A 23,334-nucleotide genomic window follows, 5' to 3' on the forward strand; every position below is an offset into this window, starting at 1 on the left:
GCAAAATCAGCTTTGCATGTAAATGCACCTTTAATTTGTTGTGGGGCATGTTCAAGGGGGGTGGGGTTTAAAATATGTTTTGTTCACCCTAAACTCTCATACTTTGCAGCTGATGCACTTATATAATCCATTGCTCCTCTGTCTTTTTTGCCTCTGCTCCCCATGTTTTGACTGTGTGCTGGACTCTGTTGTTGCTGGTTTTGGTACTCTGGGCACTTTACCACTGCTGGCCAGTGCTAAAGTGCAAGTGCTCCCTGTGTAAATTGTATGTGTAATTGGCTTTTCCATGATTGGCTTATTTGATTTACTGGTAAGTCCCTAGTAAAGTGCACTAGAGGTACCCAGGGCTTGTAAATCAAATGCTACTAGTGGGCCTGCAGCACTGATTGTGCCACCCACATGAGTAGCCCTGTAAGCATGGCTCTGACCTTCCACTGCAGTGTCTGTGTGTGCAGTGTTAAACTGCCATTGGACCTGGCAAGTGTACCCACTTGCCAGGTCCAAACCTTCCTTTTTTATACATGGAAGATATCCCTAAGATAGGCCCTAGGTAGCCCCCTGGGCAGGGTGCAGTGTATGTAAAAGGTAGGACATGTACTGGTGTGTTTGTACATGTCTTAACAGTGAAATACTGCCAAATTTGGGTTTCACTGTTGCATGGTCTATCTCTCTCATATGTTACCATGGGGTTTGCCTTTAAATAATTTTTAAGGGCAGTTCCCCTTTGGGAGCAGATAGAGATATGATGGAGTATCTCTGGACTCACAATTTAAAAATACATCTTTTGGTAAGGTTGGTTTTTAAATTAATTGTCAGTTTGAAACTGCCACTTTTAGAAAGTGGGCACTTTCTTGCATAAACCATTCTGTGATTCTGCCTGCTTGTGTATTCCCTGTCTGGGTCAGACTGACAGTTGGGCTGTTTGTGAATCTCTACTAGACAGTGACACAAAGTGAGCTGGGGTGTTGCCTGCGTATCCTGATGGGCCATCTGGGCTAGAGTGGAGGAAGGAGTGGTCCCTTATACCTGAAAGGGCTGTGCCTGCCCTCACACAATGCAGTCACCAACCCCATGATGTTAGCCTGGAGCCAGGAATGGGCAAGGCAGGATCTTGTCAAAAACAGAATCTTTCCTTTGAAGTTTGCCAGCTTCAAAGGCAGAAAGGGGTGTAAGTAGTGGACCCAAAATTCCAGACTTCTAGATTACTTCAAGATTCAAGAGGAACCTCTGCCAAGGAGAAGAGCTGAAGAGCTGAAGGAGGAGTAGTGCCCCTTTGCCTGTGCCTGTGCTTTGCTGGGTTGGCCTGCAGTTGCTGCTTCTGCCTGAAAGAGGACAAAGACTGGACTTTGTGGCACATTCCTGCTTGAGATGGATCTCAAAGGGCTTGGATTGAGCTTGCCTCCTGTTCTGACTTCACCAACCAGTCTCTGAGTTCACTTGCTGTGGACTCTAGCTTTCCAGGTGGTGCCATTCCAGTTCTTGGACCCCTAGAAGTGAAATGAGGTGAAATTCCTCATGAAACGACTTCAGATGACTTAGCGCAATTTCGCAAGGACGCCGCTGCATGAATCCTGCGACGCCCCCTGCACCTGAAGCCATGGACCTCGCTGAAGTGTGACAACCCCAATGACAACGCAGGTCCAACATCGACACAGCTGCTGACATCCCAAAATCTCATGATATCGGAGTGTCGTAACACCGACGTTCGTGACACCCGACCTTGTCGCAGCGCTTGTGACCATGTGGCGTGATCGCAACCCCGTGAGGTTGCCCCTCAGTGTCTTGACCAACCAGACATCGACCCTGCCAGAAGTGTAAGGGACCGACACCTCGAACCGCCGCCGCCTCAACTCCACCGCTCTGCAGCAAGGACCCGACGCCGCCGATCCTTCACCCCGCAGCACCAAAACTGACGCCACCTCAGTTCCAGCATCGCCTTGCTCCCCGACTCCGTGCACCGGCTTGTTTTCTCCCTTTTCACAAGGTGGTGTAACTGGGGGTCTGTGTGACTGTGACTGGCGCCAGTGTCATCACATTGTGGGAAACAACTCCGTCACGATGCTGTGATAACAGCAAACTACAGCATTTGTGCTTCTTCTTGCAAAATTCATAACTTTACTTCTGTATGTCAGATTTCTATCGTTTTGGTCTTGTTTGACTTAGATAAATATTGGCTATTCTTCTAAACTGGTGCAGTTTCCATTTTGTGGTGTTTTCACTGTGTGTGGTGGTACAAACACTTTATACATTGCTTTTGGGAAAAGCCTGACTGCTTGTGCCAAGCTACCAAGGGGGTAAGCAGGGGTTATCCAAGTGTGTATCTTCTTTATGCTGACTAGAGTGAGTGTCCCTGCTTGGATAGAATGCAAACTGACTGCCATCCAGAGACCCCATTTCTAACACCTAGCTAGGGCATTTCTCATAGACCTAGCTCTTTTATAGGTACGGCTTAGTTTAGAAGGTAGAGAGGGGCCTATAATGGGGTAATTTTTCATGAAATACCAATATTTGTTACACAATTCTTTGTATGGTGCCTTGTTCACTGCTGTATTGGGTAATACATCTAGTATGTTCAAATTTCCTCTCACTTGCATTACTTTTAGTGTCGAGCCGGCATCGCATGCGCTTGCGCATGCGTTTTGCTTGCGAGACGCCTTAGGAGTTGGAAAAGGGCTCAGAGCCCTGTCCATGTCACGTCAGTGTCTTTCATTGGTTTGTGGGCTTGCTTGTTAAAATCTAGTTGCTTTTATTAGTGGAAGGCATGCATACCTCATGCCTCTTCTGGTGGTTAACCCTCCTCGAGCGCAGCGATCAAGTACTGAAAACATGCGAGGTTCGCTGTTTTCCGTCCGGCTTGTGGACTACTTTTTATCTTTGTTCGCAGCGCAATCTCGCTTGGCAGAAGTCGAGCACTTTCCATGACATCTACCCTGTTACATAGTTAATTGTACTTTTGCCGATTACGTAGATAATTGCACTTTTTACAGATAGGTTTCACTACTTAATGTGGCAAGAAAAGTCTGGTTGGGCGTTTACAACTGCTAAAAGCTCTAACTCAGAGAAATGCGAGACCTGTTACATTACAAATGCTTGTTAAAAATAGTGCTTGCTCTCTGTCTACCTTTGACACACTGACTTAACTCCTCAGGATGACTTCCTCTGTGTATCCTCTCTCGAGGAATATTTGGGCCATTTGATCGAGAACTACTTTGACATCCTCTTCACTGGGGATCCGGCGGGCGTGAAGTGCTTTGCCGTAAGGGATACTATTCTTAAGATTAACTGGATGTAAACTGTTAGCGTCAATAGCTGTATTATGCAAAGTGGTTTTTCTGTACATTCTACTGTGTATCTTGTGATCTTTAATATACAGTTCTAAATCAAGAAAGACTAGCTGCGTCTCACTTATGGAATAGTTAAAATGAGCTAAAATATAGATTTAACTCATTTACATTGAGCTTCTCTGGAAACAGGTTAGTACTTTCTTGCAAATCCCCCTAAATAATAAACAGGTCGTTTATATACCTGGTCCAAAAATGATGTTGCTATGCCATTCTTCTGGGAAATTGGCTCTGAGCACCTGCTTCTCCAACCAGCCCATATGCAAATTTGCATAGCTGGGGGCGAAGCAGGTGCCCATTGCCGATCCCCTGAGCTGTTCGTACGGTTGTACGATGGAACACCGACTTCCAAAACAACTAGTGCCTTAACAACGAGGTCAGAACACCGACCTCGTTCTTACTACTAATGATTTTACCACGAATGCCTTAACAATGATATTTTGTTGTAAAGGCATTCCTGATAAAAGCATTACTAATAGGCACCATTCACCCTACATCCCTCACCCCACCCCCCCAACCCCGCCCCAAAACCTAAAACCCCCTAACCCGCCACCCCCTCCCCAAAACCAAAAACACCCCACCCCCCCAACCCCACCCCAAAACCTAAAACCCCCTGACCCCCACCCCTCCCCAAAACCAAAAATGCCCCACCCCCCAACCAAAACCTAAAACCCCCTGACCCCCCACCCCCTCCCCAAAACCAAAAACGCCCCACCCCCCCAACCCCGCCCCAAAACCTAAAACCCCTTGACCCCCCTCCCCTCCCCAAAACCAAAAACGCCCCACCCCCCCAACCCCGCCCTAAAACCTAAAACCCCCTAACCCACCACCCCTTCCCCAAAACCAAAAACGCCCCTCCCCCCGCAACCCCACCCCAAAACCTAAAACCCCCTGACCCCCCACCCCCTCCCCAAAACCAAAAACGCCCCAACCCCACCCCAAAACCTAAAACCCCCCACTTACCTTAGTCGACCCCTTGTCACCTGCGTCGTCCTCCTTCGCCAACTCCCTTCTTTGTACCTTAACCACGCATGTTCGTTGTTCAGAACATACATAGTTAAGGCACAAAATAACGGAGTCATTGTTAAAAAAAAACGACTTCGTTAAAAAGACGTCGTAATAAAGGATGTTTCCCGTTCGTACAGCTCATCATTAAACAGGACATAGTTGTTGTTAAGACACCACTATACCTATGCACCCTCAGCATGTACTGCTAATTACCCCACCAATACAGCACACATGACATCAATGATAACATGATTGATAAAGACACTGTAACATTTGAACTAAAATTATTGATCAGATAACTGTGTACGGCGGGGGCATGAGTTATAGTTACCTTAGTGCACAAGTTATAATTATTTTAGATAACGCTAACTATAACAGGTGAATTTCTATGGTTTGGTAAGTTTAAAATGTGAGCCTACCCATAACGTTCCTCTAACCTTTGGTGTTTTAAGTGAATTTCTATGTTTTTTTAAATTCTATTTCCTAACTATAACGTCCTTGTAACCTTTGTTTTTTTTCCAGTTAATATATATATTTGTATATTTATATATATATTCACTGAAAAAAGGTAACAGGGATGTTATAGTTAAATTCTAAATTTACTCTTACAAAACCATAGCTATTCAGCAGTTATAGTTAGAGTTCTCTCCAGTAACTATAACTCGCTTCCAAAGCTAACTATAACATGTGCCCCCGCCATGCACAGTTTTTTCTTCAATTATTTTGACTGCTAATGTTTAATTTATATTTTTAATGACTCTATAGCAGTTGTCATGAGAGCTGTAATATCTGGGGTAATTAGCAGTGCATGGTGAGGGTACAGGGGGCGCCTCAAGGCCCCCACTGTCCTAACCGGCTCCCCATCTCCTACGTGGTCTGGCATTGCTGTCACAGAGAGCGAGCTGCTAAAGATGCAGCTCCCTCTCTGTGAGAGCAATTGTTTCCTCTGTATCCCTGCTCACGGGACGCTATTTGACAGCTCTCACTTACTATGAGTTGGATGTTTGCTGTGACTTATCAGGAACTGTCAAAGTTCCTGCCAAGCCACAGCAAACAGCTGTGTTGCAGGGGTGTGCACCCCTTGAAATAGCAGGGACTGGCCCTTGGAACCGCCCCCTTCCAGTTTAAACAGCCCCAGGCAGGTGGCGCTCCCTGGGGCTTGTGGAGGGCCCATGCAGCACCCTGCGTTCTAAAGTATTTAAGCCCCGGGTGGTGGTGGTCCCGGAGGCTGTGGGGGTGGGGGCGCGGCTCCCCCTGCATTTATTAAAACTTAAGCCCTGGGGAGGTGGCGGTTCCAGGGGCTGCAGGCGGGCCGTGTGCCCCACACATACAATTACAATGAAGCCCCATGGCCGAGGCAGTCCCCAGGGCTGTGGGGTGCTGCGTGGCCCCCTCACATATGAGAATTAAGCCATGTGGAGGTGGCGGTCCCCAGGGGAGAGATAAGCCTAGGAGGGGGGCCAGTGCAGCTCCCTCCTTTATTTTAAACAGGCCTTCGCCATGCACAGTTGTCTGATCAATTATTTTATTGCAAATGTTGCAGTGATATTATGAAAGGTGGAATAGAAGATGTCATCAATGATATAACATGTGGAGTAATTAACTCTGCATAGCGAAGGCGCAAGTTATAGTTACTTGAAAGAACTCTAACTATAACTTCTGAATTTCTATGATTTTGACCTTCTGCGACCTTCACCATGAGGTAGATGTTTTTTTTCTTCATTTTTTTTTTAGTCCTTTACCTGCTATTGCCACCCCGGGATATAGCAAGATCTGGCCCTGGGGAGTGACGGTCCCCAGGGCCATCAGTGGCTCCAATGGGGGGGGGTTGCGGCCCCCTCCAACTAGGACATAGCCCTGGAGGGTGGTGGTCCCCAGGGCTTGGGGATCCCAAAGGGACCCCCTTTCTTTTTTTTAATATTTGCCCTAGTGGGATGGTGGTCCCCAGGGCAGTAGGGGTGGGCCACGGACCCCCCTTACTGTAAAAGGTAAGCCCTGGGGAGGTGGCGGCCCCCAGGGCAGTGGGCGGGGGGCATCCACATATTGTAAAAGGAAAGCCCTAGGGAGGGGGCGGTCCCCAGGGCAGCGAGGGCCGTGGCCCCCCCAAATATAAAATAAGGGAAGCCCTGAGAAGGTGGTGGTCCCCAAGGCAGCGGGGGTGGGGGCCCAGGCCTCCCCAGCATAAAAAATAAGGAAAGCCCTGCGGAGGTAGCAGTCCCCAGGGAAGGGGGGGACGAATATAAAGTAAGGAAAGGCCTGGGGAGGTGGCGGTCCCAAGGGCAGCGGGGGGCACGGGCCCCCCTTCATTTAAAAAAAATAAAAGCTCTGGGAGGTGGTGGTCCCCAGAGCTGTGGGGCGGGTGCAAGGCCCACTCTACACTACATTTTTAATGCTCTTGGGACCTGGCCACCCCAGGGTCCTACAAAAAAACAAGCTCTGGATCCTCCGCTCGTTTTTTTTTTTTTGGCTGCAAATTTGCGAATATTGCGAACTTGTGTCAAAAAAAATAATAATAATGTTTTTTGACTTGGGTGTGTCCCTCTTGGACCCCCTGCTCCCCCCCACCAGAGCTAAGTAGTCAGGGTGTCTTTACCCTGGCCCTTTTTAGTTTCTTTTTACTTTGTTTCTGGGACTCAGCTCAGCCGAGTCCCAAGATGGCTGCCAACAGTTCCTGGTTTGATGTGTTGGCAGCCAATCAAAGCTGTGCATTTCCCTGCACAAGCTCATCTTTGTACGCGAATACTTCACGGCCAGAGGTATACAAATTTTAATTTCCCTAAATGTCTCAAAAACTACTGAACGTATTTACTCCAAATGAACAAAAGCGGAATCTGCTCACCGATAGCAAGCTTTTTGCTAAATTTGGTGTAATTATATTCAGTGGTTCGGCCTGTAGTCGTGTCTAAAGAATCTTATAGAAATTAACATGGGAAAAGCAATGTGTTTTTACCCCCCTTTTTCTCGGCCCGCTTGACGGATCACCCCAAAACTTTACATGCAAAACAAAAATCACTGCAACACTTTTTTGGAAAGTTTCATGAAGGGGCATATTTATACTCCGTTTGCGCCGAATTTGCGTCGTTTTTTTCGACGCAAAATCGACGCAAAACTAACTCCATATTTATACTTTGGCGTTAGACGCGTCTAGCGCCAAAGTTCATGGAGTTAGCGTCATTTTTTTGCGTGAACACCTTCCTTGCGTTAATGATATGCAAGGTAGGCGTTCCCGTCTTAAAAAATGACTCCGATGCATATGCGTCGTATTTATACTCCCGGGCAAAAATGACACCCGGGAGTGGGCGGGTCTAAAAAACCTGCATTAGCGCCGGATTTTAGCGCCTGGGTCAGGGCAGGCGTTAAGGGACCTGTGGGCTCAGAATGAGCCCAGAGGTGCCCTCCCCTGCCCCCAGGGACACCCCCTGCCACCCTTGCCCACCCCAGGAGGACACCCAAGGATGGAGGGACCCACCCCAGGGACATTAAGGTAAGTTCAGGTAAGTATTTTTTTTTAAAAAAAATTGTGGCATAGGGGGGCCGTATTCCATAGGGGAATAAAGGTACATACGGGGATCTGAGGCTGTCCATACCATAGGGCAGTGGCCTGGAGGTATTTCATAGGGGTATACCGGTATATATAGGATCTGAGACTGTCCATACCATAGAGCCGTAGCCTGGAGGTATCCGATAGGGGTATAAAGGTTCATATAGGGCTCTGTGACAGTCCGTACCATAGGATGAGGGTCTGGTGGCATTCCATGGGAGTATAAAGACACATATGAAGATCTCAGGCTGTCTCTAGGCTTAGGGAACTGCTTCCTGGCTTTGAGTGATTGGAACATGAGCTTATGAGGAAGGATCTGGTCATTAGATGAGTGACCCAGGAGACATGAGCCTGTATGTGGTATTTGAAGCCACTATTGGCCACATGAAGCTGATTTCGGCAGATAACGTGGTACATGGCAAGAGGATCGTGTAGGAGGCTGGCTTGCTTTGAAGTGGGTACCTAAGGTAATTACACCTTATACCAGGTCCACTTATCCCTTATTAGTGAAATGCAGGCAGTGTCCAGAAGCCACGCTCTCTAGCGGTAGTGTGGATGAGCAGCCAAGGCCTAACTAGGAGACATGCAAAGCTCATGCATTATCACTACAGTCACAGTACTCACACACATGAAAGAAAATACTCAGTGTTACAAAAATAAAGGTACTTTATTTAGGTGACACAAATACCAACAATACCATAGAGACTATACTCCATTAGGAGGTAAGTAATACACAAATTATATACACTATTATGCGGAAATATGCAGGAAAACAGTGCAATAAGTGAAAATCACAATAGTTAAAAATGGGCCTGGGGAACACAAATCATATACTAAGAAAGTGGAATGTGAAAGTCAGTTTCCCACCTAGGCAAGTGTAGCGTGTAGAGGGGCGCTGGGATTATTAGAAAACACCAAAGGTAAGTAATAGAGCCCAGGAAAGCAGGAGTAACTTTCCAAGAACACACAGAAACACGAAAAAGATTATGCAAGAACCAGAAGAGACTGCAAGACACCAACAGTGGAATCCTGGGCCTGACAACATTTGGAAGAAGAGGAACAAGTCCAAGAAGCACAAAAGAGTCCAGGGAGAACAGGAGCCCCTCTGAACCCGGATGAAGGTGCAAAAGAATAACCACCGGTGAATAAGAACAGTCAGTACTGCACCTAAGAAGATGGATTCCGGTTCCTGGTTGGTGCAGATGATGTCCCACGATGGATGGTAGATTAGAGCTTGGTTTGCATCGCAGGTTTCCACCAACATGCCTTGGCACACGCAAAACTCATGGTTAGCAGAAAATGGCTTCGCTCAGAACCAGGAGGGACCTGGTGGACTCTACTACCGAGGAGGAAGATTCAGAGGGGGCTCTCAGCAACTCAGAGAGCCTTCAGAAGACCAGGCAGCATGCAGAGGAGTCCCACAGCACGGGGACAAAGAAGGTGCAAAAGGAGGCCCACGCAGCACTACACAAAGGGATCCCACGCCACCCGAGAACCACTCAGGAAGCTGTGCGTCACAGGATAGAGTGCTGGGGGCTGGAGCTGCACGGTGCATGAAGGATTTCGTGGAATGACACTAACAAGCCTTGGAAACTGCAAAACATGCGGTGCAAGGGGGTACTGTCTTTCATGGGGAGGAAAGCTCTTACCTCCACCAAAGTTGGACAGTAGGACATCAGGACCATCGGGACCACTTGAGTCCACCACCCGTGATACTAGATCCACGTACTTCATCGGGAGAGGGGACCCAAGCCACCTGTCATCGCTGCAGAGGGGTGTCTGCTGAAGCAGGGATGTGACTCCTTCACTTCAAGGGAGATTCCTTTGTTCTTCTGGTGCAGGCTGAAGACAGGCCGTCCTCGGAGGACCTGGAAACAGTTGCAGTTGCAGTTGCTGGCAGGAGCTGAAGTTACAATGTTGCAGAAGTCATCTTTGCTTCTTTGTTGCAGTTTGTAGAGTTCCTGGAGGGTCTGGATGCAGTTTCTTCAGTAAGAAGGTGAAGTAAAGGATGCTGAGGATTCCTGCTGGAGTCTTGCAATCCAAATCTTAAGAACCACCCAAAAGAGAGACCCTAAATAGCCCTGAAAGGGGGATTGGTCACCTATCAGGGGAGGGCTTTGACATCACCTGCTGGCACTGGCCACTCAGATGCTCCCAGAGTTCCCTGCCAACCTTGAATTCAAGATGGCAAAACCCAGGGACACTCTGGTGGAGCTCTGATCACCACCCCTGGGGTGGTGATGGATAGGGGAGTGATCACTCCCCTTTCCTTTGTCCACTTTCACACCAGGGCAGGGACTGGGGGTCTCTGCAACAGTGAAGGCTAGATTGTGCAAGGAGGGCACCAAATTGTGCCCTTCAAAGCATTTTCAGTGGACTGGGGAGGCTACCCCTCCCAAGCCTGTAATACCTATTTCCAAAGGCAGAGGTTGTAACACCCCCCTCACAAAGGAAATCCTTTGTTATTAATTCCTGGGCTCGAGCTGCTCTAGCAATAGGAGGGCAGAAACCTGTTTGGGAGGTGGCAGCAGCTGGGGCTGCCTGGAAACCTTCAGAAGGCTGTAATGGCAGCACTTGGGATCCACTAAGGAGCCCTCAGAGTACATGGGATCCTACAACCAAGGCTTGCAAAAGCATGGGGGTATGATTCCTACATGTTTGATACCAAACATGTCCATATTCGGAGTTACCATTGTGGAGCTGGAGATAGGTGGTGACCTATATCCAGTGCACCCGTAAAATGGGGTTCCCGCACTCACGAAGTCCGGGAAAATGGTCCTGGAGGTCATGGGGGCACCTCTGCTAGTGCAGGGGTGCCCTCACACACAGGTACTCTGCACTCAGTCTTCAGGCCTGCAATAGGGCTGACTTGTAAGTGACCTTGTGCAGGGTAAATGGCAGTGAAAGGGTACATGCACCTTTTCACGCAGGCTGCAATGCCTACGTCTACTCTGGGGAGGCGTAAGGTTTTGGCGCTGGCCCAGGTTTACATAATTAAGTAAATCTGGGCAGCATCAAAAGCCATGGGTGTTGCATGGGAAAACCCAGCGCAACTGCCATGGAACACCTCCCTCGTTCAGAATAAGGCAATGCAGCGATTTGCTCTGTTTTGTTTTACTCCATTTCTTTGAGGTCATGAAAAGCCACGCAAAATAACTTTGCATGGCCTCATGTATATGGTTGAAAAGCTTGTGCTGCTGAGCGCAAGCCTCCCACAAAAATGCCCCATAGGATCCAGCAGGTGGGATAGCTGTACTAAAACCTGTAGGATAATGCATGTGGAATAACTCTATTAAACCCCGATAGGATAGTGTATGTGGGATACCTCTACTAAACCTGTAGGATAGTGCGGGTGGAATACTTCTACCAAAACCTGTAGGATAGTGCATATGGGATAACTCTACTAAAAACTACAGGATCCTGCGTGTGGGATAGCTCTCCTAACATCTGTAGGCCCAGCACATGGGATAGCACTACTAAAACCTATAGGTTCCAACACGTGGGATAGCTCTACTAAAACCTAGGGTATTGAGCACCTGGGATAGCACTACTAAAACCTATAGGATCCAGCACATGTGCTGGTTCTACTAATACCTGTACAATCGTGCACATGGGATAGAGCTACTAAAATCTGCAGGATCCTGCACGAGGGATAGATCTACTAACATCTATAGGATCCAACATGTGGATAGTTCTACTAAAACCTATAGGATCCAACATGTGGATAGCTCTACTAAAACCTATAGGATCCAGCATGTGGATAGCTCTACAAAAACCTATAGGATCCAGCATGTGGATAGCTCTACTAAAACCTATAGGATCTAGCATGTGGATAGCTCTACTAAAACCTATAGGATCAAGCATGTGGATAGCTCTACTAAAACCTATAGGATCAAGCACGTGGATAGCTCTACTAAAACCTATAGGATCCAGCATGTGGATAGCTCTACTAAAACCTATAGGATCTAGCATGTGGATAGCTCTACTAAAACCTATAGGATCAAGCATGTGGATAGCTCTACTAAAACCTATAGGATCCAGCACATGTGCTGGTTCTACTAATACCTGTACAATCGTGCACATGGGATAGAGCTACTAAAATCTGCAGGATCCTGCACGAGGGATAGATCTACTAACATCTATAGGATCCAACATGTGGATAGTTCTACTAAAACCTATAGGATCCAACATGTGGATAGCTCTACTAAAACCTATAGGATCCAGCATGTGGATAGCTCTACAAAAACCTATAGGATCCAGCATGTGGATAGCTCTACTAAAACCTATAGGATCTAGCATGTGGATAGCTCTACTAAAACCTATAGGATCAAGCATGTGGATAGCTCTACTAAAACCTATAGGATCAAGCACGTGGATAGCTCTACTAAAACCTATAGGATCCAGCATGTGGATAGCTCTACTAAAACCTATAGGATCTAGCATGTGGATAGCTCTACTAAAACCTATAGGATCAAGCATGTGGATAGCTCTACTAAAACCTATAGGATCAAGCACGTGGATAGCTCTACTAAAACCTATAGGATCAAGCACGTGGATAGCTCTACTAAAACCTACATTTAGTTATCTGGAAATGTACAGTGGCCAAACAGTCTACATTACAGCTCACTTTTATGGACTTGTCAATGGCTTTCGACTGCATTATCGGTGAAAGGCATGGTGACTGCTCATCGAGATGGGAATGAACTAGGCCTTGTACATTCACCTGCAGCTTTGCACGCGGGCACCAATACCAGGGTTAGGTTTGGTAAAAATGGAGAAGAGCCTGGCGAATTTAGAATTGGCCGGGGGTCTGGCAAGAGTGCATGCTTGCTCCCTTGCTATTTATTTTGTATATTAATAACCTTAGTTCAGCGTTCATTATATGCACCCCGACGTCCTCATGATAAATGGTGACCCCTTCCTGCATTACTTTAGGCTGACTAAGCTGTGCTGATTGCCTGCACACAAAAGGTTTGTGCTTATTAGTTTGGTCCTTTCTACAGTTCATGGCAAACCTCGATTTATCGACTGATATTGCCAAATCATTTACAATGACCTGAGCCTTAAGTGCACACGACCTGCACCCATTACAGTTGGCCCAAATACCTTATTAGGCACAAGCACTTACCCTTACTGAGGGTCACATTCAGCTCAACTGACTCATGGACTCCGCATATTTCACATAGTAGGGCTAAGCTATCTAGAGCAGTCGGCTCACCCCTTAGTTTACCATCTCCACCGGGCAGCAGAGCACTCATACCCCCGTGGCAGATGTACTCTGCCCAGTGTGTACTGACTGCAACCTATGGGGCAGAGATCCAGGAAACTGGTGATCCTGCCACACTTTAGAGGGAATTTGTTTAGGAAAATTCTGATGGTGCCTGTATCAACTCCCCATCCTCCCTCCCCTCAGTTTATCTGTCACAAGGAGTTGGGCTCAATTTATTTGAGTGATTATATTCTTATCCGTTCTCCTCTCTTGTGGTTAACCATCAGGAGAACGGAACAAGCCTCACTCACAAGGAACATATTCTCTGATTACTTGGCTTGTGCCAAAGGACTCTCTATTCCATGGTTGATGTATGTTAAAAAATCTCTACAATGGACTGGCCTAACTAACATCTTTTCCGATTCAGCGTCACATGTCCTCGGTCATGAGTTATTTGGACCTCAACCCTGGGGTTGTCTCTACTAGCTACTTGTGGGCCACCAGATGGGGCTGGGAGCTCTCTCTATTATTCCATACTAGAGCAGGTACAATCAAATATTCCCTATGGTTCCCACTTGGGTCAAGCTTGAGTCCCATGTATGCCCCTGTAACAATATAACAATTAATGTTACACTTCCTTTTTTCGGCGATTACTATAAATTTTATACTAAAAGGTTATTATTCTCTTTCATGAAGCTAACACATCTCCGACACTGCATTTAGGCCTATTTTGTTTACAAGAATTACCAGATGATGAGACCCCTGTCTTTGTGTAAGTTTGTTTCTGCCAGCCGCAGTGCGATCCAGGAGCACTTTGATTAATTATGCTTGATTAATTTTTAACTTTCTGTTTTAACTGGTTGATTTTATGCATTTTATCTGTGTATTTTTAACTGACATGAAGAACTGTTGATTGGTTTCTATTTTCTTTCCATTTCATTTGTATACCTTTATGACTGGTTATCAGCCGAATGAAGCTGATTCTGATACTAAAACCCGTAGGACCATGCATGCATGTGGGATAGCTCTACTAAAACCTGTGGGATCCTACACGTGGAATAGCTATACCAAAACCTGCAGGATCCTGCTAGTGGGATAGCTCTACAAAACCTGCAGGATCCTGCTAGTGGGATAGCTCTACTAAACCTGCAGGGTCCTACTAGTGGGATAGCTCTACTAAAACCTGCAGGATCCTGCTAGTGGGATAGCTCTACTAAACCTGCAGGGTCCTGCTAGTGGGATAGCTCTATTAAAACCAGTAGGATCGTGCATGTGGGATAGATCTACTGAAACCAGTAGAGTCTCGCACATGGGATAGATCTACTAAAAGCAGTAGGGTCCTGCTAGTGGGATAGCTCTACTAAAACCTGCAGGATCCTGCTAGTGGGATAGCTCTATTAAAACCAGTAGGATCGTGCATGTGGGATAGTCCTACTAAAACCTGTTGAGTCTCGTACGAGGGATAGCTCTACAAAACCTGTAGGATAATGCATGTGGGATAGCTCTAATAAAACTATATAATAAAAATTATAATTTCACTTATTTCCTAATGCCCAAACATAAGTGATCATCAGGACAATATGCTCAAAAAAGGTTACTGTTTTGCAAGGAAGCATTTCACCAAATCTCCTCAGGGCATGAGGGTTGGCCTTGATTTTATCACCTACTCAGTTGCTTCAGTTCACGTTGCCTTATTATACCCCATGGGTCTGAAAGTTCAGTGTGTGCAGCGCTGGACAGAGTCTCCCGCAAAGTTGACAAATCAACATTCCAAAAGCCCTTCGACACCAAGAGCCGCAGGGGCAGATTTATCAAGATTTTGACCCGCACAAAGGTATGCAAAGTGTCACAGTCTTGTTAAGGTACAATTTTCCAGTACAAAATATTTCTGGCACTGGAAAAGTGCACTTACAGCAAGGACGTAGAGCTTTATGCAGCTTTGCATCAAGGGGATGTTCCATAGGTGGTACCAGCATGTTCTAGGTCATACCTGGCAGTTTTAGATGCAAAGCTCTGTATACTAAAATTATTAGAACAGGCTTTGTATAAGCAAACGAAGCTCCTTGAGGTGGGTGCAATGTAGGAGAATGGCTTTATTTCTCCTAACATTTGTTAGAAATGTTTAAAAAAAAACTTCTAAACACTGACTCCTGTTCAGAGGTTTATCCTTCCAGTACAAAACCCATGCTAGACAGCAGGCACACACCTCTGCATTATTGAGTAAAGGTGAGTATGTGACGCTAGGCTGTCTGAAGGAGCATCATTGCAGGGAAGAGAGCAGAAGCAGGACATATTTAGTAAACATGGCCTTTTGATGCTCCCTTCCTGTACTGCAAAAAAGCTACTTTGGCTGTAATGCGTAGCGTAACTTTTTTTTGAAAAACCTGCCACCCAGACGCGGGTTACGTGCTACAAAAATGCAGTCAGTCTTCTTCCTGCTTGTGTTACATGCAGTGAGCAGTAGAGAGTCCAATCCAACAAGCGCCTTCTAGCTTCATGGCAATAAGAGCAAAGGATGAACCGTTAGCTGAAACCCTGTAATTGTACCCACTAGAGAGTGACTGTCACCACTTCACACACAGAAGAAAACCCTTCGGTCACTGTTAACATTTATGATTATAATAATGAATAGAAATGTTCATACCTAGTGTGTTCCCCTTTTCCTGTGCAGCCTGAAAAAGAAAGAGTTTGTTTTACTTGAGTTCTACAGTCAGGCAGGATTATGTAGTGCAGGACATGCAGCAGGCACAGCCAGGGGCTCACCTGATAGGGTGGGCTGCACAGCATCATCACAACCTTCGATTTGACAATTAGGACAATTTATAATGCAGCAGGTTAGTAACAAAAACTTTAAAAATACAAGTAAAACACTGGCAGAGATCGTGCTGTTTACTGGATGTAGGGGAGGGTGGGGAGGAGGGTAAACTCCCCCAGAGGAACCTCCAGTGGTAAAAACATCCTTCGCCAACAAGACCCCCCCACCCACTCTGGGAAAGAAGTCAGACACACCTTACTAACCTGGGTAAAGCCTGTGACTCCGGCATTACTGATACCTGCTGTGAACGCGGGCGATGCCACCGCGTCTAGGGAGTGTGGATCAGCCACGGATAAGGTGCCATTTGGTAAGTGGCAGGAAGCTGCAGCTGGATTGTGCCCTGATTTTGTTTGTGGCTGAGGGGCAAGTGCACAGGCCCCTGGGTCCGTGACTCATTCCCAGGGGGTCCGCAGGCCTGGGCTGGGAGGAAGGCACTTCTCCAGCTGGGACCACTGACAAAAAAGTGCGTGCGTGTTTTCATATTTATTACTTCCTTTGTTGAGCAGTTTTAAAGGCACTGCAAAGCTCCGTGTACTGCAAAAGTAAAAGCGTCAAGATACCTCAAGTGATTAATGTATCTGCTGGAGAGAGATGGGAGTTTTGTGCAGAGGCAGTTTTGACTCAAAGGTTGCGCAGATGGTTAATATGCCTGCTGCAAAGAATGTGCATCATGCAAAGAACAGTATTTTATGTGCATGGCACAGTGGGTTACTGCTTTTGTCATAGAGATTCTTTTGTTACTATGCAGTTCATAATTGTAATCTAGCACAGTGAGCTGTGAACTGCCTTTAAAGAGCTGCATGAAAACCGCATGGCACTAATTAGAAAGTTTTTTGTTTCCTAGTCTTTCATTTTCCTTATGCTGCTAAAAAATGGTTTGATTGTGTAGAAATACATTCTTATTGCTAACGCAGTGCTTAATTTGTGCTTCTTGTTTCCGGTGCTGAGCACCGGCGCTTATTGTTGAGGACCGTATTTCTTCTGCTTCAAGCATTTGCTGTGAACAAAAGACACATATGGGAAAGACGGAGGAAGGAAAAAACTAAAAAGCGTCACAAAATGAGAAAGTAGAAAGCTCCAAGAGTGAGCTGAAGGTGCAGGGAGTGGCTGTAAATGGATTGAAGAGTCCCGAGATGGCTTCAGGATTACGCTGCCTCAGTATTTCGTGTACCCACATTTAATTGCAGCAGCCGCGTGTTAAAGAGGAGGGCTTTGGCGCACCGGCACGTTTTTATTGACAAATTAGGCACTGTGCTAACGTCATCGCTAATCACTGTGCTGTGTTCTGAATCCTAAGTTTGTGCTTCTCCATACCAAGCACTCTTAGAAAATGCCTACCAGTGTGGATGACATGTGAATCCTACACCCTTCAGTGGTATGAGAGGTGCTATAAAACAAATGAAGTACATGTGACAGAGGGGCTAGAAAGAGATGATAGGCCCTTACAGTTTACTTCCTTTCCCCTTCACTTATTTATGTGAAAAAGCTTTCTCAGTTCGTGCATACCTAAAAAAATAAAAACAGAAATCGCTCCAGAAATGTAGAATCTAACCTGAGGATTCACCTTTCCTAAATAAAACCAAACATTGAACAGGTAGTTGCCGAGATGCAGCGTTAACTTTCCAAATAAAATGTTTCGATTTTTGCATATTTTTTCAATATAAAATAATTTTATCTTTAGTAATTTGAGTATTTGTTTGGTGTGTACTTTTTGCGAATTACTGTTTTAATGTTTGAAAATTAAATCGTACATATTGCTGGGGGTCCCCGGCTTCCAGTAATGATTCATTGGGGGTCCTCAGGAGTCAAAAGGTTGGGAACCACTGATGTATAGTAAAACACAGATTTACCAGCACTGGCTGCATCAACTGATGGTGAACACTTCCTTACTTGTGAGTTAATGAAACTGTCATAAACTGCATTTACCAGAATGCAACGAGGGCCTCTGAAATGCCAGCAGTGTGCTGCCTCCCCCATAAATAATGCAACCATAAATATTGACTTTGACAATCAGGAACACAAGCATGCATAGGTAAGTTAGCTCTACTAAACTTACCTCCATATAAAGGTGCTTTGATAATACATATCTTGGAGCTAAGTAGATCTAGAGTTAAGTAAAGCAAATCTATACTTACCTATATATACTTAGTCTGAGAAATTGGGTTATTGGTTGAAAGGGGGTGGAAGCCCCACTCAGGGAACAACCACATTCCTTGGCAGGGTGAACCACAAAAATCACTCAAATAATCTTTGCTTAACCTCTGATAACCTGGCACAAATTAGTCAGGCTTAACTTGAGGCAAAGTGTAATGAGTGTGCAGCACACAAAGAGTAATAAAGTGAAAACACAAAATAATAACAATTCCACACCAATTAACCTCTTAGATGCTGGGCCTTCCCCCCCCCCCCGTGCTGAGCCCTTTTTTGGCTACTTGGGGTAGTTCGCCCTTAGATCTTTATAACATTTTGTCCACATAAGCTATCCACGTCAAATTTGCGTCCTTTTTTACAACATCCTAGGGATTCTAAAGGTACCCAGAGTTTCTGGGTTCCCCTGGAGGAGACAAAGAAATTAGCCAAAATACACCTAAAAGTTTATTTTTTTTCAAAAAAATGGGAAAAAGGGATGTCGAAGAAGGCTTGTGGTTTTTATTCTGAAAATGGAACCAACAAAGGGTTTGCGGTGCTAAAATCACCATCATTCCAGCTTTCAGGAACAGGCAGAGTTAAATCAGAAAACCACATTTTTCAACACAATTGTGGCATTTTACTGGGACATACTTAATTTTTACTATTTTTGGTACTTTCATCCTCCTTCCAGTTAGTGACAAGAATGGGTGTGAAACCAACACTGGATCCCGGAAAGCTAAGTATTTCTGAAAATTAGACAAAATTATGAATTCAGCAAGGGGTCATTTGTGTAGATCCTACGAGATTTTCCTACAGAAAATAACAGCTGAAAAACAAAATATTGAAATTGAGCTGAAAAAAACATTTTTCTTAGCTTTTTACTCTGTAACATTTTCCTGCAATGTCAGATTTTTTAAAGCAATATACAGTTACGTGTGCTGGACTCTTCTGGTTGCGGGGATATATAGTGCTTGTAGGTTCATCAAGATGCGTAGGTAACCAGAGCCAATAAATGAGCTGCACCTTGCAATGGGTTTTCATTCTATACCGGGTATACAGCAAATCATTTGATGAAATATAAAGAGTGAAAAATAGGTATCAAGGAAACCTTTGTATTTCCAAAATGGGCATAAGATAAGGTATTGAGCAGCAGTGGTTATTTGCCCATCTCTGAATTCCGGCGTGCCCATACTAGCATGTGAATTACAGGCCATTTCTCAAATAGATGGCTTTTTTTACACACTGTCTTACATTTGGAAGGACAAAATGTAGAGAAAGACAAGGGGGAATAACACTTGTTGTGCTATTCTGTGTTCCCCCAAGTCGCTCGATAAACATGGTACCTCACTTGCGTGGGTAGGCCTAATGCTTGCAACAGGAAAGGCAACATGGACACATCACATTTTTACATTGAAATCTGATGTGTTTTTTGCAAAGTGCCTATCTGGGTATTTTGGCCTCTAGATGAGCCGGCACCTAGGGAAATCTACCAAACCTGCACATTTTTTAAAACTAGACACCTAGGGGAATCCAGGATGGGCTGACTTGTGGGGCTCTGATCAGGTTCTGTTACCCATAATCCTTTGCAAACCTCAAAATGTGCCAAAAAAACCACTTTTTCCTCACATTTCGGTGACAGAAAGTTCTGGAATCTGTGAGGAGCAACAAATTTCCTTCCACGCAGCGTTCCCCCAAGCCTCACGATAAAAATGATACCTCACTTGTGTGGGTAGGCCTAGTGCCCGCGACAGGAAATGCTCCAAAACACAACGTGAACACATCACATTTTCACAAAGAAAACAGAGCTGTTTTTTGCAAAGTGCCTAGCTGTGGATTTTGGCCTCTACCTCAGCCGGCACCTAGGGAAACCTAGCAAACCTGCACAGTTTTGAAAACTAGACACCTAGGGGAATCCAAGATGGGGTGACCTGTGGGGCGTTGATCAGGTTCTGTTACCCGGAATCCTTTGCAAACCTCAAAATGTGGCCAAAAAAACACTCTTTCCTCACATTTCGGTGACAGAAAGTTCTGGAATCTGAGAGGAGCCACAAATTTCCTTCCACCCAGTGTTCCCAAAGTCCCCTGATAAAAATGATACATCACTTTTGTGGGTAGGCCTAGTGCCCGCGACAGGAATAGATCACACAACGGTCAATGTTGGTACTTACATGAAGCAACTGTTGACCCTGGGGTGATCCATTCCTTACGCAGGCACTAGGTATAGGCACTCAAGTGGGGTAGTGTTTTTATCAGGACAGGTGAGTAATCACTGGGTGGTAGGAATTTTGTGGATCACAGCATATTCCTGTAGTTTGTGTGACAGAAATGCAAGCTAGAGTTTTTATTCAACATTTCAGCATTGCAGGGTATTCTGGGAAAGAAAACTTTGGGGAACCCACACAAGTCACACCTCTGTGGACTCCCCCGGCTGTCTAGTTTCCAAAAATGTTTGGGTTTAGTATGTTTCCCTATATAGCCGCTGAACCCAGGACAAAAAACACAGGTGCCTGCCTTACAAAACCAGTTTGTTTTGTGATAGATAATTTTGATGTCTCCACAATACAATTTGGGCAGTGGAATTTGGGGCTGAACTAAATTGGGGAGCTCCCAAGAGAGCACTCTCTCTCTCTGCTTGCCGCCGCATTCACCTGCTCTCTGGGTTGGTTTAACCCAGTATTACCCCGTTGCACAGACTGTGCTTGCGAAGGGACAACAGGACTGCCCTCATCACCTCCCTCACAATTTACTGGAAGGAGTTATCCAATGGGACTCCTCCAACTGAAAAATCACTCCCAGAGTCTGCGCCATTGTCCTATCCCTCAGATGCTGTCTCAGTATCTGCTGTCTCAGTCTCTGATCCTATGTCAGAGCTGTCCTCTATAACCCGAGTGACGTCAGAAGCAGTCATACATCAAGATGCCATCTCTGCTTTTGGCAAAACTGTTGTTCTAAAACACTAGCCTACGTAGACAGTCACATAATTGCTGGTGTGTGTGTGTGTGATACGTGCAACAGTAGAGGCCACCTTGCCTGCGCTTCTTCCCTCAATCAGCACGTTCTTTCAAGACACTCAAAAAACACCTTGTCACATACCATTCGTCACAGTCTTTAGCACCTCCTGCGCCCAGTACAACAATCATTATTGGTGCTCCCACTCCCATGTCCTCCTCCTCGGATTCCCTCATTACCAACCAGCAAACGTGCCCTTCATCTCTCCATAGCCAAAGTCTGATCCTTTTGTAGCAGAAACATAATCACAAGACTTACTTGACTTTTTTATAGCTGCCTAAAAGCTACAGTTGAAATGCGTCAGTTGAAGTATGTGCACTGCTTTGAAGACGCAAGCTGCAACCGCAAGACAACTGGTGGCAAATATACTGTATATATAAATCTTATATATATATATATATATATATATATATATATATATATATATATATATAAGATATATATACAGATCACTTTTATATGTAGGTCTGGTTTTCCTGGGGGACGATCGCAGCCCCCAGGGAAACCACACATGAACTGACAAAAGTGATCTATATATATATATATATATATATATATATATATATATATATATATATATATCCATCTACATGGATTGATATATCTATATATCAATATATGATCTGTGGTTTCCTTGGGGTCCAAAATGGCCCCCAGGGAAACCCTACAACTACTAAAAAAAGGTATTGCCCCCAAAGGGGGTCGCCCTGCCCATGGGTAACCCCCTGTCAAATTTTTTTTTTTTTTTTTTAAATTAGCCCCTGGGGGTGGCGCGATCGCATGCGATCACGCCCCCCCCAGGGAGACCAAACCTTGAAATTAAAAAATATGGCCCGAGGGGGGTGGCCTGTTTTCCGAGGGGGGCCGACCCCCCCAAGTGAAATCACTGTGCTGCGATCAAGGGCCAGGAAACGCGTTCAGGAAGGCCTCGTATGAAAGGGGAGAGTCTCCACTTTCATACGAGGCCTTCCCGAACGTGGGGATGGCAATTTGGGGCCGTTTTCCCCATTGGAGCAGGAAGCAGCCGTAGGGCCGCTTCCTGCTCCGATGGGGAAAACAACACTGTGATGTCAGCGTCACAAAGGGGCGGGTGGGGGGGGAGACACGGAAGAGCTTCCGTGTCTCCCAGGGCTTAAAAAAAAAAGAAAAAGAAAATCCTCCCTGGTGTCGGCCACTGGTCGTGACCCGCACTAGAGGGGTTAAGAAAAAGAGAGTACATTTTAATCAATAAAATGAGGCAAAAATGCCACATATCATTCCCAAAAGTACTGCGGATATGTAATTTTAAAGATGTTGTTTAAAATAGCACTGTAGGAAAGTACGCTCTTTCTGGCATATTACCCCCCACTTTTTGCATGTTGTCAGTATGTTTTGACTAGGTTCACTGGGGTCCTGCTAACCAGGACCCCAGTGACTGTGCTCTCTCCCTTTAAACTTGGTTGGTTTGACCACAAACACCCCACATATGGCATACTGGTGCACCTGTCATGATCACACAAACTTGCCAAGTCAAATCAAAGAAGTGCATGAGAAAAGCAAAGAGATATCCTCAGTGGAGACAGCAAAGCCCAAACTGGAAGAAGGTTTGCAGAGTAATCTTGCGCTTATTTCAAAGGAAGAATCAAGAAGAGAAGATCCAAGATGGCCGCTGTGAGTCCTGAAGGTTAGTTACAGTTCTAGTCTTGCAATCGGTTGGTTGCTAGGTTACGAGCTCTCCAGCTGGAAGCCTTGCACTTCAACTGAGGTCTGACAGGAATCAGCTGTGTGGAGAGAAAGCGCGCTTCAGAACAGAAACTCCTGTGAGGTAAAATTACATTTGAAGATTATATTACAGAAAACTGATAAATATTGTCAAGGTTTATTCAAAGAGTTTGATAGTAGACCGTTCCCGTGGAAGTCGGCAAGGCTACAGAGTTAATGTTTGAATTAACCTTATGTTTACAAGGTTCTTGTTTAAGATATTAAAGTCAAAGAAAAAACGAACTTTAACCCCTTCGCTGCCAGGCCTTTTCCCCCTCCTGTGGCGAGCCTTTTTTTGGCTATTTGGAGCAGTTTGCGCTTACGCCCTCATAACTTTTTGTTCACGTAAGCTACCCACACCAAATTTGCGTCCTTTTTTTCCAACATCCTAGGGATTCTAGAGGTACACAGACTTTGTGGGTTCCCCAGAAGGAGGCCAAGAAATTAGCCAAAAAACAGTGAAAATTTTGTTTTTTTTTAAAAAATGGGAAAAATGGGCTGCAGAAGAAGGCTTGTGGTTTTTTCCCTGAAAAGGGCATCA

General features: G+C 45.4%; 1 protein-coding gene across 1 annotated transcript in view; it reads right to left on the reverse strand.

The window, feature by feature from the left end:
* The window catches only part of LOC138282944 (protein mono-ADP-ribosyltransferase PARP14-like), a 570,373-nt gene that overhangs the window by 465,940 nt on the left and 81,099 nt on the right, over window positions 1-23,334 (reverse strand). The window contains exon 3 of the mRNA XM_069221010.1: window positions 15,744-15,771. Coding sequence (XP_069077111.1) covers window positions 15,744-15,771 — 28 coding nt within the window. The remainder of the gene's footprint in view (window positions 1-15,743; window positions 15,772-23,334) is intronic.

This window comes from Pleurodeles waltl, chromosome 2_2, assembly GCF_031143425.1.
Source record: "Pleurodeles waltl isolate 20211129_DDA chromosome 2_2, aPleWal1.hap1.20221129, whole genome shotgun sequence".
NCBI lineage: Eukaryota > Metazoa > Chordata > Amphibia > Caudata > Salamandridae > Pleurodeles > Pleurodeles waltl.